Raw genomic sequence first — 13036 nt, 5'->3', positions numbered from 1 at the left:
TAACAGGGACGTAAACAAATTTGTGCACAAATGCATTTGAGAGAAACATTTTATTTAAACTCATGAAATATGGGACTAGCACTTTACATGTTGCGTTGATATTTTTGTTCAGTGTACATAAGTATTCACACCCGAGTCATTAGTTTGTTGAAGCACCTTTGGCAGCGACTAGTCTTTCTGGGTAAGTCTCTAAGAGCTTTCCACACCTGGATTGTGCAACATTTTCTCATTATTCTTTTAAAAAATGCTTCAAGCTCTGTCAAATTGGTTGTTGATCCTTGCTAGAATCATTTTCAGATCTTGCCGTAGATTTAAGTCAAAACTGTAATTTGGCCATTCACTGTCTTCTTGGTAAGCAACTTCAGTGTATAGTTGGCCTTGTGTTTTAGGTTATTGTCCTGTTGAAAGGTGAATTCATCCCCCAGTGTCTGGTGGAAAGCAGACTGAACCAGGTTTTCCTACAGGATTTTGACTGTGCTCCATTAATTTCTTTTTTTTATCCTGAAAACTCCCCAGTTCTTAACAATTACAAGCATACCCATAACATGATGCAGACACCAATATGCTTGACAATATGGACAGTGGTACTCAGTAATGTGTTGTATTGGATTTGCCTTAAACATAACACTTTGCATTCAGGACTAAAAGTGAATTGCTTTGCCACATTTTTGCAGTATTACCTTGTTGCAAACAGCATGCTTGTTTTGGAATATTTTGTGTTCTGTACAGGCTTCCTTCTTTCCACTGTCAATTAGGTTGTTATTGTAACTCCAATGTTGATCCAGCCTCAGTTTTCTATCACAGCCATTCAACTCTGTAACAGTTTTAAAGTCACCATTGGGCTCATGGTGAATACCTGAGTGGTGTTCTTCCTCTCCAGCAATAGAGTTAGGAAGGACACCTGTATCTTTGTAGTGACTGGGTGGATTGATACACCATCCAAAGTTTAATTAGTAACTTCACCATGCTCAAAGGGATATTCAATGTCTGCTTTTATTGTTCCCCATCTTCCAATAGGTGCCCTTGTTGAGGCATTGGAAAACCTCCCTGGTCTTTGTGGTTGAATCTGTGTTTGAAATTCACTGCTCGACCTTACAGATAATTGTATGTGCGGGGTACAGGGAAGAGGTAGTCATTAAGTCATGTTAAACACTTATTACACAGTAAGTCTGTGCAATTTATGGGACTTGTTAGGCAAATTTACAAAAACATTCCACTTCGACGTTATGGGCTGTAGGCAAGTGACAAAAACAAAATCTCAATTGAATTCATTTTAAATTTGGGCTATAACAACTATGTGGAAAAGATCAAGGGGTGTGAACACTTTCTGAAGGCACTGTACTTTGTCATGCCTGCACCTTTTATGTTATATGTTTCCCATATGTGCGTAAACTCTCAAGCAACAAGTTTATAGACTTCTCTGTTCTGGTGTGTCAGAATGTCAGACATTTCTAAGAGACATTATACGGTTGTCGTAGTTCCTGTCCTGTTTCTCATCTCAAAAGGTCACTAGTTTACTCAGATCGCTAGATGAGATTGAATTAGATTAGATTTGCCAAATATGGCTAAACATTGCTAAAAACAAAACAGACACCAGATTATCAAAACTGTTTTTATTCTGAGTTTAAACCAAAGTGTTTATTAGAGGGGAGGGTCAGTTCAGCTTGTCAAAGTACTTTAGTTTGCCCGCTGGGTCTGGGATTATCTGTGAAGAGTAATACATTGAATTAGTGCACAAGCAATTGTCTAAGAAAATCCTATCAAATCAAAGGTATTTTTAAAGCCCTTTTTACGTCAGCAGATGTCATAAAGTGTTTATACAGAAGCCCGGCCTATAACCCCAAACAGCAAGCAATGCAGAAGCACGGTGGCTAGGAAAAACTCCTTCGAAAGGCAGGAACCTAGGAAGAAACCTAGAGAGGAACCAGGCTCTGAGGGGTGGCCAGTCCTCTTCTGGCTGTGCCGGGTGGAGATAAATATGTCATGCATGCACTCACTTAAAGCAGCAGTCAGCAGTTGAAACAATAATAAAGCGTATTCCCCGACCCTGTTTCGGTAAAAAGATGGAGGGACGCGGCTGGAGAAATGTAACTACTCAAACTCATCGACAGAGCCAAGGGGATGCAAGGATTGACCATTCATGGTTATAGTTTTAACCATGTTGAGGCTATATAGTGTTGGTTTACAAACATTGGAATAAAACAAGCTCCTATTTTTCAGGTTCTGATAGGGTATGACAGTTGGACTAAGCTCATGAGGCATTTAGAAGTTATTCTTCAAGAATCAAATGGGTACAAATTGATGTAGCAACTGCTGATTGCCCCTTTAACCACACACAGTATGAAACTTACTGTGTCACTGCCTGGCTTCCATCCTGCTGGGCACACTGCAAAAAAATAATATTTTTTAATTCACACAAAACTGTAAACAAATAAATAATGTAAAAAGACCATCCATAGCAACCACAGATAATTACGTGTTTAGCTGTATTATCTGAGAATGTTATGTGGTGAGACTGAATTTGGAGGCTGAGGTGTGAACCGTACCTTCGCCGTGTTTGTCAGTATACTGGAAGGCTTGGACAAGCCGCAGGGTCTCGTCTACAGAGCGCCCCACAGGGAGGTCATTCATGGTGATCTGCCTCAGGACGCCCTTGTCGTCGATGATGAACAGGCCCCTGAGGGAGACAATTAAAACAATGAGAAGTTTGGTTCAGTTTCAAACCGCATTACTTTAAACCTCATGAACTTATATGAGTTAAAGGTGTTTTGTTGTACCATTTAAAAAATAAAAAATGGTAGTAGTACTAGTAATCTTCTTTTGAAGTGGCTTCTACCCCCGTGAGCAAGTGTATACTGTACCTGAGTGTGTGTCCTGCATCCTCCAGGAAGACTCCATAGTCTTTGGAAATCTGGTGTGAGAGGTCAGACAGCAGAGGGATTTTCATTGGTCCGAGTCCCCCCTGCTTCCTGGGTGTGTTGATCCTGTTAACAACAAAGCCGGAAGGAGAAAAAAAAAACAACTCTGAAATTAAAGTCCAAGCACCTCTGAAGAGGGGTGTGATGCTTGTAATCTTACCATGCCAGATGTGTGAATTGTGAGTCGACAGAGCAGGCAACAACCTCAGCATTGATGGCACGGAACTCGTGCACACGATCACTGAACGCAATAATCTCAGTCGGGCAGACAAACGTGCTGCAGGTACACAGAGTTAGTGTCATCAGAATAACACACAGCCAACAACATTATTACTTTACCAAAGCATACTGGATTTTCATTAAGTCACTGGTTCTAAAATACAACAAAAATCTATATAACAGTTACTACAGTTTAGATTTTACAATACACTACTAATAATTTCTCTCTTTCCCTGAATCTCCCAATTAAAATCCGATGATTTGGATTGCTATTTTATATTTATTCATCCGGGTACATTACTAAAATCACTAATACCCAGACAAAATCCTGCAATCTTTACCATACCGTCGTTATACTGCCTTTTCTTTATATCTGAAAGGGGAAACCAATAACAAACCCAGTTTGCCAACAGCTCTGAAAACCCAGCAGTAACATTTTTTCCAGGCATTGGGACAATGCTTTAATTGCATGTGTTCTTTCCATTTAAATGCATGTAGTTCGGTCCTTAAGCTGTTCTTGTACATTAATGTTCAGTCTGTCATGTGTGTGGACCCAAGGAAGAGTAGCTGCTGTGTGAGCAACAGCTAATGGGGATTCTAATAAATAATTTACATTTCTGTTGCTTGATTAATTTCACCAGTCATTTCTCCTTGCACGTTTAGCTCCAATTATTTAGATAATTGCCTAGTGCTAATATATATATATTTTTTTTAAATCAGTTTGAGTACATTTGCTAGCAAGCTATCAATGTGCATAATATGGAGAGGGTAGGAAAAAATATTACATGTGGATCTGCAATCTTTAAGCAAAAATGCCATTAAAATACATTTTTTAAATCACGTTCATCTAGGTCAGACATTTCATTTTAATACACGATCGGAAAGAGCAAGTTCTAGGGTTTCTAAAGCACTTAAAAGCGATGAGGGCATGGGCTCGGTTTCAGAAGATCACTTTTTTAAATTGATTAACAGCGGGGCCACATGTTCCCGCAACACTCAAGTTGTTTGGGAAAAAATATTATTTATATTTTATTCTTACTATAAAATGTTGTGTTGACTGATCTGGGCAGGGGAATGTAATTGTGTCTTGTTTGTTTAATGAACTATTGATTTCATTTGCATGGTGCAGCCATAGCCTATAGCTTAGGCTGCACAGACGAGTAACATAAAACTCTAAATATGCTATTCTATTGAAATACATTTTCTTAGTATCTTAATGTTTCTTAAGATCTGCCGAAACTTATAATAATAATAATGGATTTCTTTGTGATGTTATATAGTCAATGGATTTATTCAAATAGACATCCGCCGGCTGCGCAACGGGATGTAGCCTGTAAAATGTGCATACCGACAAGTGGTAAAAATGGGACTGTTTGAAAGGGGGGTCATATAAAACATTGCCCTTTAAAAATAATAAATGATGTCCGAAATATGTATAACAAAGTCAAATAAACAAACTAACATTTTATGCCAGTAGCAAAGAACACTATAAAAGAGGGATTGTTTTAGGATGAAGGTCAGTAAGAGATAGTACTCACAAGTCCAGGGGGTAGAAGAAGAAGACTAGGTATTTCCCTTTGTAGTCCGACAGTTTGAGCTCCTTAAACTTACCATCGATGACAGCTGATCCCTCAAAGTAAGGTGCAGGCTTTGAAACTGCAAAAAGAAGAAATAACAAAAACACATTTGATGACAGTTCAAAGCACGAGCAAGCAAGTTATTTGCTGATCACATTATAGGGAAAACCCAATCAGAACAGACTTCCTGCTGTGTATCCCAAATGTTGCTCATACCAACACACCATTATTTAGTGTGCTTGGTCAACAATGAATAGTATTTGTTCATAGTTGGTGAGCAGTGTGCAGGTAGGCCTATGGCTCAGGGCAGGCTTGGGGCACACAGCTTTCTTTCACCAAAGAGGGCTCCCTCTACGTCAATAATCCTAATACGGTTTTGGAAACCTTTGGAAGTTTACTTCCATTGCGGCTAATCGAGAAAGATTTTTCATAAAACAAAAAAAGGTAAAATTACAACCCCCACACGGCCATATTACGGACTGTTTACGGAAGAGAGGCGACCACTTGTTCTAATTAGCCTAGCCATCTAACGTTAGCGTCCCCAAACGCCAGAAAAGTGTTGTAACTGAGAAGTACTGTTGGCTGCACTGTTAAAACAGTAAGTGTATATTTTGCATTAGTAAAATGATTTTAATGTGATGTGAAAGTAGAGGGCTTTTTATGTTTCTATAACCGTATCGTATTTGGCTGGTTTGGCTGCCAGAGTCAGTCCACCCGGCACAGCCAGAAGAGGACTGGCCACCCCTGGTTCCTCTCTAGGTTTCTTCCTAGGTTTTGGCCTTTCTAGGGAGTTTTTCCTAGCCACCGTGCTTCTACACCTGCATTGCTTGCTGTTTGGGGTTTTAGGCTGGGTTTCTGTACAGCACTTTGAGATATCAGCTGATGTACGAAGGGCTATATAAATAAATTTGATTTGAGTTTACCTCAGAACATTTTTGGTCCTTGGATGTTAATGGAGTAGGCTTGCCCATGTAACCAATGTGAAATGGCTAGCTAGTTAGTGGTACGCGCTAGTAGTTTATTTCGTGACGTCATACACTCTGAAACCTTGAAGTAGTTGTTTCCCTTGCTCTGCAAGGGGTGCGGCTTTTGTAGGTAACGATGCTTCGTGGGTGACAGTTGTTGATGTGTTCAGAGGGTCTGGTTCGAACATAGGTTCCGTCAAATGAGAGGGACGGAAGCAATACTGTTACACCTACACTCCTTAACAGTCAGTACATCTTGGGATAGAGCACACCTGGCTACCTCATGGGGTGCATCCTGGAAGTGGCCTCCTTATCTTCTCTCCTCTGCTGATTGGAAAACGCAACAAATGTGAAAGCGATAGGGAAGGTACCAGCCTAGAATTTAATTTCACCTGCCATTTTAAATGAACGCAGATAAAGAAAGCCACTTAACATAACACTGACTGAGATGCATCCATTGGGATTGTATGGTGCAGCAGCTGTTATTGCTAGGGCCCTCCTGTCTGGGTCCTTGAGACAGTAGTTGAGTAGCCAGCATATTCTGACCCTACCATTCCGCTTGTTTATACTGAGCTGCACTGGGGTCGTAACACAATCATGGTTAGATTAAGACACTGCAGCGCCAGATCACAAACTACGTTTTCAGAATTTAGGCTTCGATATCAATACCAGCTTAGTATAATGATAATCAACACCATAGCGATACCACTGTGAAAAAATTACTTAATAAAGTCAAATATACAGCACTGTTATTGTATGAAACACATGGTCAACTCGCCATCTGGACTGCTAGGCCAATGGGTGTGCAGGCTTTTGATCCAGCACTGCTCAAACACACCGGACTCAGCTTAACAAGGTTCTGTTAAGTAGTTGATTTGTCAAATCTGGTGTGTTAAGATTGGGACTCGAACACAAAAAGTGTACCCCCCCCCCCGCAGCTCTCCTTAACCTATTATGCTGTACCATTTGAACATTAGCCTAAAACCAAAAAAGGTATCAAATGGCTATACTTCGAAGCAAGGTAGCTAAGCGGTTGAGTAGGGCTCTAGACTTACAAGTAAGACATGAAAGAATTAATGGAAAGCCTAAATAACTTCAGGAGTAAAAATATGCTTAACCAGTCACATAATAAGTTGCATGGACACACTGTGTGCAATAGTGTTTAAAATGATTTTCTGAATGACTCTCTCATCTCTGTATCCCACATATACAGGTAATTAACTCAATCTACCTATTGGTAGATAAAATAAAGCAGACATTGAATATTCCTTTGAGCATGGTGAAGTTATTCATTGCACTTTGGATGGTGTATCAAAACACCCAGTCACTACAAAGACACAGGCATCCTTCCTAAATCAGTTGCCGGAGAAGAAGGAAACTGCTCAGGGATTTCACCATGAGGCAGTTACAGAGTTTAATGGCTGTGATAGGAGAAAACTAAGGATGGATCAACAACATTGTAGTTACTCCACAATACTAACTTAATTGACAGAGTGAAAAGGAAGTCTGTACAAAATATTCCAAAACATGCATGCTGTTTGCAACAAGGCACTAAAGTAATACTGCAAGAAAATGTGTCAAAGCAATGACATTTTTGTCCTGAATACAAAGTTTTATATTTGGGGAAAATCCAACACAACACATTACTGAGTACCAATCTTCATATTTTCAAGCATAGTGGTGGCTGCATCATGTTATGGGTATGTTTGTACTTGTCATGGACTGTGGAGTTTCAGGTTAAAAAAACCTAGGCAAAATCCTAGAGGAAAACTTGGTTCAGTCTGCATTCCACCACTGGGAGATTAATTCACCTTTTGGCAGGGCAATAACCTAAAACACAAGGCCAAATCTACACTGGAGTTGCTTACCAAGACAGAATGTTCTGGAGTGGCCGAGTTACAGTTTTGACTTAAATCTGCTTGACAATCTATGGCAAGACTTGATCTAGCAATAATCAACAAAAAAAAAACTTGACAGAGCGGAGCATGAATACTTTCTGAATGCACCGTAGGTTACCACTGCAAACGGCGCATTCTGCTCCGTTGACGCATCATCTCAACTACATACGGTGTTTGTAAAGTGATTTTTTTCCCTCTATATTGAAAGTTCAGAAATAAATTGTTATACTCATAAAGCTGAGACGCGCAATTAAAATTCTGAAATGTTACTCAGCTGTCAGTATGCTTGCGCTTCACTCCGTGTGCAAAGGGGGGACTAGGAGTAAATAGAGCCAGCAAAACAGGGACAGGGCAGATGTTTTCATTGCAGGAAGCAGGTTAATGCATATTAGTGTTGACCAAATAATGGTTTTAGAACCAAAAAGAAACCAGCAGCAACGTTGTGTAGCCTAATCACTGAACTTACCGACATAAGCAAAATGATTCAGTCAGAGGAGGGCAATGTCAGTGTCGGTAACTTTCGGTGTATCGTCCCAGCTCTAGCTAGTATTGTTGTCTATCAAATTGTATTGGCTTCCTTGCTCTCTCCTCTGGCAACGCCCGACTCTCACACTTACTTGACGTGCACACACGGAGGCATACATGTGGATTGCTCTCTAACATCTTAAAAGTGCACCTGAAGCATTATTTGATGTTCAATCTTTTTCCGTGGTGGAAACAATTAAGCAGCGGCACAATATAACGGAAACACTGTAGTCATCTCCGTCACTTTTTTTAAGACTTTGAAATTTAAAGACATTTTAATACTTAAGGCCTTGAAATCAGATAAATGAATGTAATACTTTAAAGACCTAGCAGACACCCTGATCTTAAAATAATAAAATAATCAGTGGTGTATAGCCAAGGCCATATGCAAACAAAATCAAATGTACTTCTCATAATTTAAATTCACAAGATAGAATGAACTTGTCAGCAATCGAGAATTGGACCTTGATTCTTGAGTTTGGGCGCTGCCATTGGACATGACACAACACAAATTCAACATTGGCAGAAGCAACTTTCATTGATTTCAAAGGAAGCATTTCTTCAACGACTGATGGCAATGCCACACCAATGGCTATAGTGTAGCAGGACCTTTAATCTAATCATGACGGGCGTTCTGACCCCAGTGCAGCTTAGTGTAAACAAGCGTAATCGTAGGGTCGAGAAAACTGCAGGCTACAGTTGGAGCCAAGTTTTTTGGCATGACGTGTCCAAATGTACTACTAGCTACAATTTATGAATTTGGGTCGACAAGTCAAATCTGGCAGATTACAATAACGCGAATACCGATTTGATTCAAACTTCAGTTGTGAAAATGTGCAGTATAACTGGAACGGTGTCTAGCTAACATTAATCAACACTACTAAGTTAGCTATCTAATTGGCTGTAGGCAAACTAGTTAGCTAACTTTGTAGTTACCATTGTATTGTTGGGTAAGACATCCTCCCGTTATTAAAATAATTTAAGTCAATATGATTGCAAAGTACAAATACAGTACCGTGCAGGGGGACAATACCCACTTTTTGCCTTGCTGAGGTGCAAGGAATGATCAGAGACGGGCACACGGAAAGCCTCTCCGGGGTAGACGTGTCCTCCAGCGTAGTTGTAACACTCTTGGTCCTTTTTCCCATTAGAGCCGTCTTGGGCTGCAGTGGTAAACTTGGTGACAAGACAAATTGTGCAAAACACACTTAAAATGTCCTTTAACATTTTCATATGAAGCATGACGTGCATTCCTCTGTCTTGCTAAAACCACGTAGCTAGCTGCTAAGAAAGTACTGTACAGGAAGAACTACAAACCCCCTTCTTCGTGTGAATTTTCGGCAGACTAGACGCTGTGATGCATATTGCTGCCTTTCGCAGGTCAGAATGCGGAGTGCACATTTTTGGTCACAAAAAAAGGGGGCATGTGGACATTTTAAATTGCACCACCTTCTAACCCTGCAGCTATACACAGTAGGGGAGCGAGGGTAAAATCACTGGGGAAGCCAAGCCAGAAAAAAAGCCATATTACAACCTATGAGTTGTGATAATTTAATTGTTTGCTCCAGCCTGTTAGTTAATATGCCTTGGGACCGTGATATATTCGCCTAAGGCAGAGACAATAAGAAGACACAGTGGCAAATAAATTCAACCACACCTTTGTTTCATCACAAAACCGGAGAGCAACCTCTGTCCGATTAAGTCCACAAAGCATATTGCATGTAACAAACAGCATTGTCAAGCAAGTTAATGTTTCTGACTTTTTCGGACTACTAAACAACTATTTATTAAGAATCACTTGGAGAGTTACCGCAAGTTGCAAAGAAAACAGGAAACACTACCCTAGCACCATTTCAACTTCAACATTTCAAAATCATCAAATCACATATGCTTAGTCTAATACAGTGACAACTAATAGATACCAAAAACGATTTAGTCCAATCAACGTAAGCTAAATATGATGTGGCTGTCCAGGGTTCTGATTTCTGTGTATGTGTGCGAGTTCGTGCAAGTAAAAAAAACATGTTGACTCACCCTACTTGTAGAGAGACACCAATGCCATCCTCCTCTCTTTCATACTGACGAAACGGTCTATGACTCTGTCATACAGTAAACAATTTAATTTTTTGTCCTAGGCTACCTGGCTAAAATGTTCTGCCTAGCCTAACTTCCTTTTTATGGCCAACGTTAGCCTACATCTAGCTACATACTGAACTTCCATCCTCTCAGGCCAGGGGAACAATATATGAATTTATGTTTGGATTAGAATCACCGTTATAATTATTGGCCATTATAGAGAATTAAGTAAAACCACAAGTCCAAATCCCTGTCTCCATCCATGGCTAATTTAGAAAACGGTCCATTTTAGCTAGCCAGCCACTGGACAACAACACAACTAGATGCAACAGTTCAAGTTGTTTCTGTCAATGACATATTGTTCTCCCTGTGATGTGATTGGAGAGAAGCCAAATCGACTTCCCTTGAAAAAAATGGTGGGGTGCGCCAGGACTATTCACAGTTGCGCTCACTCAATTTAGCTCAACGCTGATTGGCTATTATTTTATACTTCTTTTTTTTTTATCAAGGGAGGCCAAATGCTCGCTGGCTTCCTTCCCTTGCATTCAATGCTATGGGCGGCAACAATGTCATACTCTTTTTGACCTGACAGCATCAGATAGATGGCCTAAATTATGAAAGTGAGAGAGACGAAATATACATTCTTTATGTTTTTCTCTTTTTTTGTTAGTCATTTTTTGGGGGAAGCCTGGCTTCCCTTGGCACCCCATCCCACCCCTTTGGCCCTAAACAATCCTACACCAGGCCATTGGCCTGGCAGGAACCCCTTTTCTCAAAACTCCCTGTAGATCTTCTGCACTGAAATCTCTCAAACCCAAATATTTCTCAACTGCTGCAACTACCACATCTATTTTCTGTGATAACCGCTCCATCAGTGCAGTGCAGTTGATCACGATGGCTATAAAGACAAGAAATCCAAACTTACCAAACTCAGTCGGAACACTAATCCCTCAAATCGTCTTCCCGACTCAAATTTGGCAATCTCAACTATACACAGTGGTTTCTCAAACCCCACTTCAAATCAAATCAAATTTTATTTGTCACATACACATGGTTAGCAGATGTTAATGCGAGTGTAGCGAAATGCTTGTGCTTCTAGTTCCGACAATGCAGTAATAACCAACAAGTAATCTAGCTAACAATTCCAAAACTACTGTCTTGTACACAGTGTAAGGGGATAAAGAATATGTACATAAAGATATATGGATGAGTGATGGTACAGAGCAGCATAGGCAAGATACAGTAGATGGTATCGAGTACAGTATATATATATATATATGAGATGAGTATGTAAACAAAGTGGCATAGTTAAAGTGGCTAGTGATACATGTATTAAATAAGGATGCAGTAGATGATAGAGTACAGTATATACTGTATACTATATATGAGATGAATAATGTAGGGTATGTAAACATTATATTAGGTAGCATTGTTTAAAGTGGCTAGTGATATATTTTACATCATTTCCCATCAATTCCCATTATTAAAGTGGCTGGAGTTGAGTCAGTGTGTTGGCAGCAGCCACTCAATGTTAATGGTGGCTGTTTAACAGTCTGATGGCCTTGACATAGAAGCTGTTTTTCAGTCTCTCGGACCCAGCTTTGATGCACCTGTACTGACCTCGCCTTCTGGATGATAGCGGGGTGAACAGGCAGTGGCTCGGGTGGTTGTTGTCCTTGATGATCTTTATGGCCTTCCTGTAACATCGGGTGGTGTAGGTGTCCTGGAGGGCAGGTAGTTTGCCCCCGGTGATGCGTTGTGCAGACCTCACTACCCTCTGGAGAGCCTTACGGTTGTGGGCGGAGCAGTTGCCGTACCAGGCGGTGATACAGCCCGCCAGGATGCTCTCGATTGTGCATCTGTAGAAGTTTGTGAGTGCTTTTGGTGACAAGCCGAATTTCTTCAGCCTCCTGAGGTTGAAGAGGCGCTGCTGCGCCTTCTTCACGATGCTGTCTGTGTGAGTGGACCAATTCAGTTTGTCTGTGATGTGTATGCCGAGGAACTTAAAACTTACTACCCTCTCCACTACTGTTCCATCGATGTGGATAGGGGGGTGTTCCCTCTGCTGTTTCCTGAAGTCCACAATCATCTCCTTAGTTTTGTTGACGTTGAGTGTGAGGTTATTTTCCTGACGCCACACTCCGAGGGCCCTCACCTCCTCCCTGTAGGCCGTCTCGTCGTTGTTGGTAATCAAGCCTACCACTGTTGTGTCGTCCGCAAACTTGATGATTGAGTTGGAGGCGTGCGTGGCCACGCAGTCGTGGGTGAACGGGGAGTACAGGAGAGGGCTCAGAACGCACCCTTGTGGGGCCCCAGTGTTGAGGATCAGCGGGGTGGAGATGTTGCCTACTCTCACCACCTGGGGACCGCCCGTCAGGAAGTCCAGTACCCAGGGCGGGGTCGAGACCCAGGGTCTCGAGCTTGATGACGAGCTTGGAGGGTACTATGGTGTTGAATGCCGAGCTGTAGTCGATGAACAGCATTCTCACATAGGTATTCCTCTTGTCCAGATGGGTTAGGGCAGTGTGCAGTGTGGTTGAGATTGCATCGTCTGTGGACCTATTTGGGCGGTAAGCAAATTGGAGTGGGTCTAGGGTGTCAGGTAGGGTGGAGGTGATATGGTCCTTGACTAGTCTCTCAAAGCACTTCATGATGACGGAAGTGAGTGCTACGGGGCGGTAGTCGTTTAGCTCAGTTACCTTAGCTTTCTTGGGAACAGGAACAATGGTGGCCCTCTTGAAGCATGTGGGAACAGCAGACTGGTATAGGGATTGATTGAATATTACCGTAAACACACCGGCCAGCTGGTCTGCGCATGCTCTGAGGGCGTGGCTGGGGATGCCGTCTGGGCCTGCATC

General features: G+C 41.4%; 1 protein-coding gene across 1 annotated transcript; it reads right to left on the bottom strand.

Annotated features, from left to right (window-relative positions):
* Positions 1–1598: 1598 nt before the first annotated feature.
* Positions 1599–11767, bottom strand: prdx4 (peroxiredoxin 4). Its single transcript, XM_021618744.3, has 7 exons — positions 9140–11767; positions 4676–4793; positions 3079–3195; positions 2862–2984; positions 2547–2677; positions 2352–2386; positions 1599–1705 (listed from the first exon to the last, which is right to left on the bottom strand). The coding sequence occupies exons 1-7, from the start codon at positions 9351–9353 to the stop codon at positions 1655–1657; spliced, it is 789 nt and encodes a 262-aa protein (XP_021474419.3). The 5' UTR covers positions 9354–11767; the 3' UTR covers positions 1599–1654.
* Between the last annotated feature and the right edge of the window lie 1269 nt (positions 11768–13036).

Source organism: Oncorhynchus mykiss, chromosome 10 (assembly GCF_057628025.1).
Source record: "Oncorhynchus mykiss isolate SJ-2025 chromosome 10, ASM5762802v1, whole genome shotgun sequence".
In the NCBI taxonomy this organism is placed as follows: Eukaryota; Metazoa; Chordata; class Actinopteri; order Salmoniformes; family Salmonidae; genus Oncorhynchus; species Oncorhynchus mykiss.
Note: the sequence above shows the minus strand (reverse complement) of the source record. Positions and strands in the feature narration are given on the sequence as shown.

What these genes read in the sequence shown, in the direction of transcription:
- prdx4 (XM_021618744.3), bottom strand. Translation starts at nt 9,353, where the DNA reads ATGCACGTCATGCTTCATATGAAAATGTTAAAGGACATTTTAAGTGTG. An exon ending in TTCTTCTACCCCCTGGACTT is followed by an intron (nt 3,196 to 4,675) that starts GTGAGTACTATC and finishes GTGTACCTGCAG; the next exon opens with CACGTTTGTCTGCCCGACTG. An exon ending in TACTGACAAACACGGCGAAG is followed by an intron (nt 2,387 to 2,546) that starts GTACGGTTCACA and finishes ATTTTTTTGCAG; the next exon opens with TGTGCCCAGCAGGATGGAAG.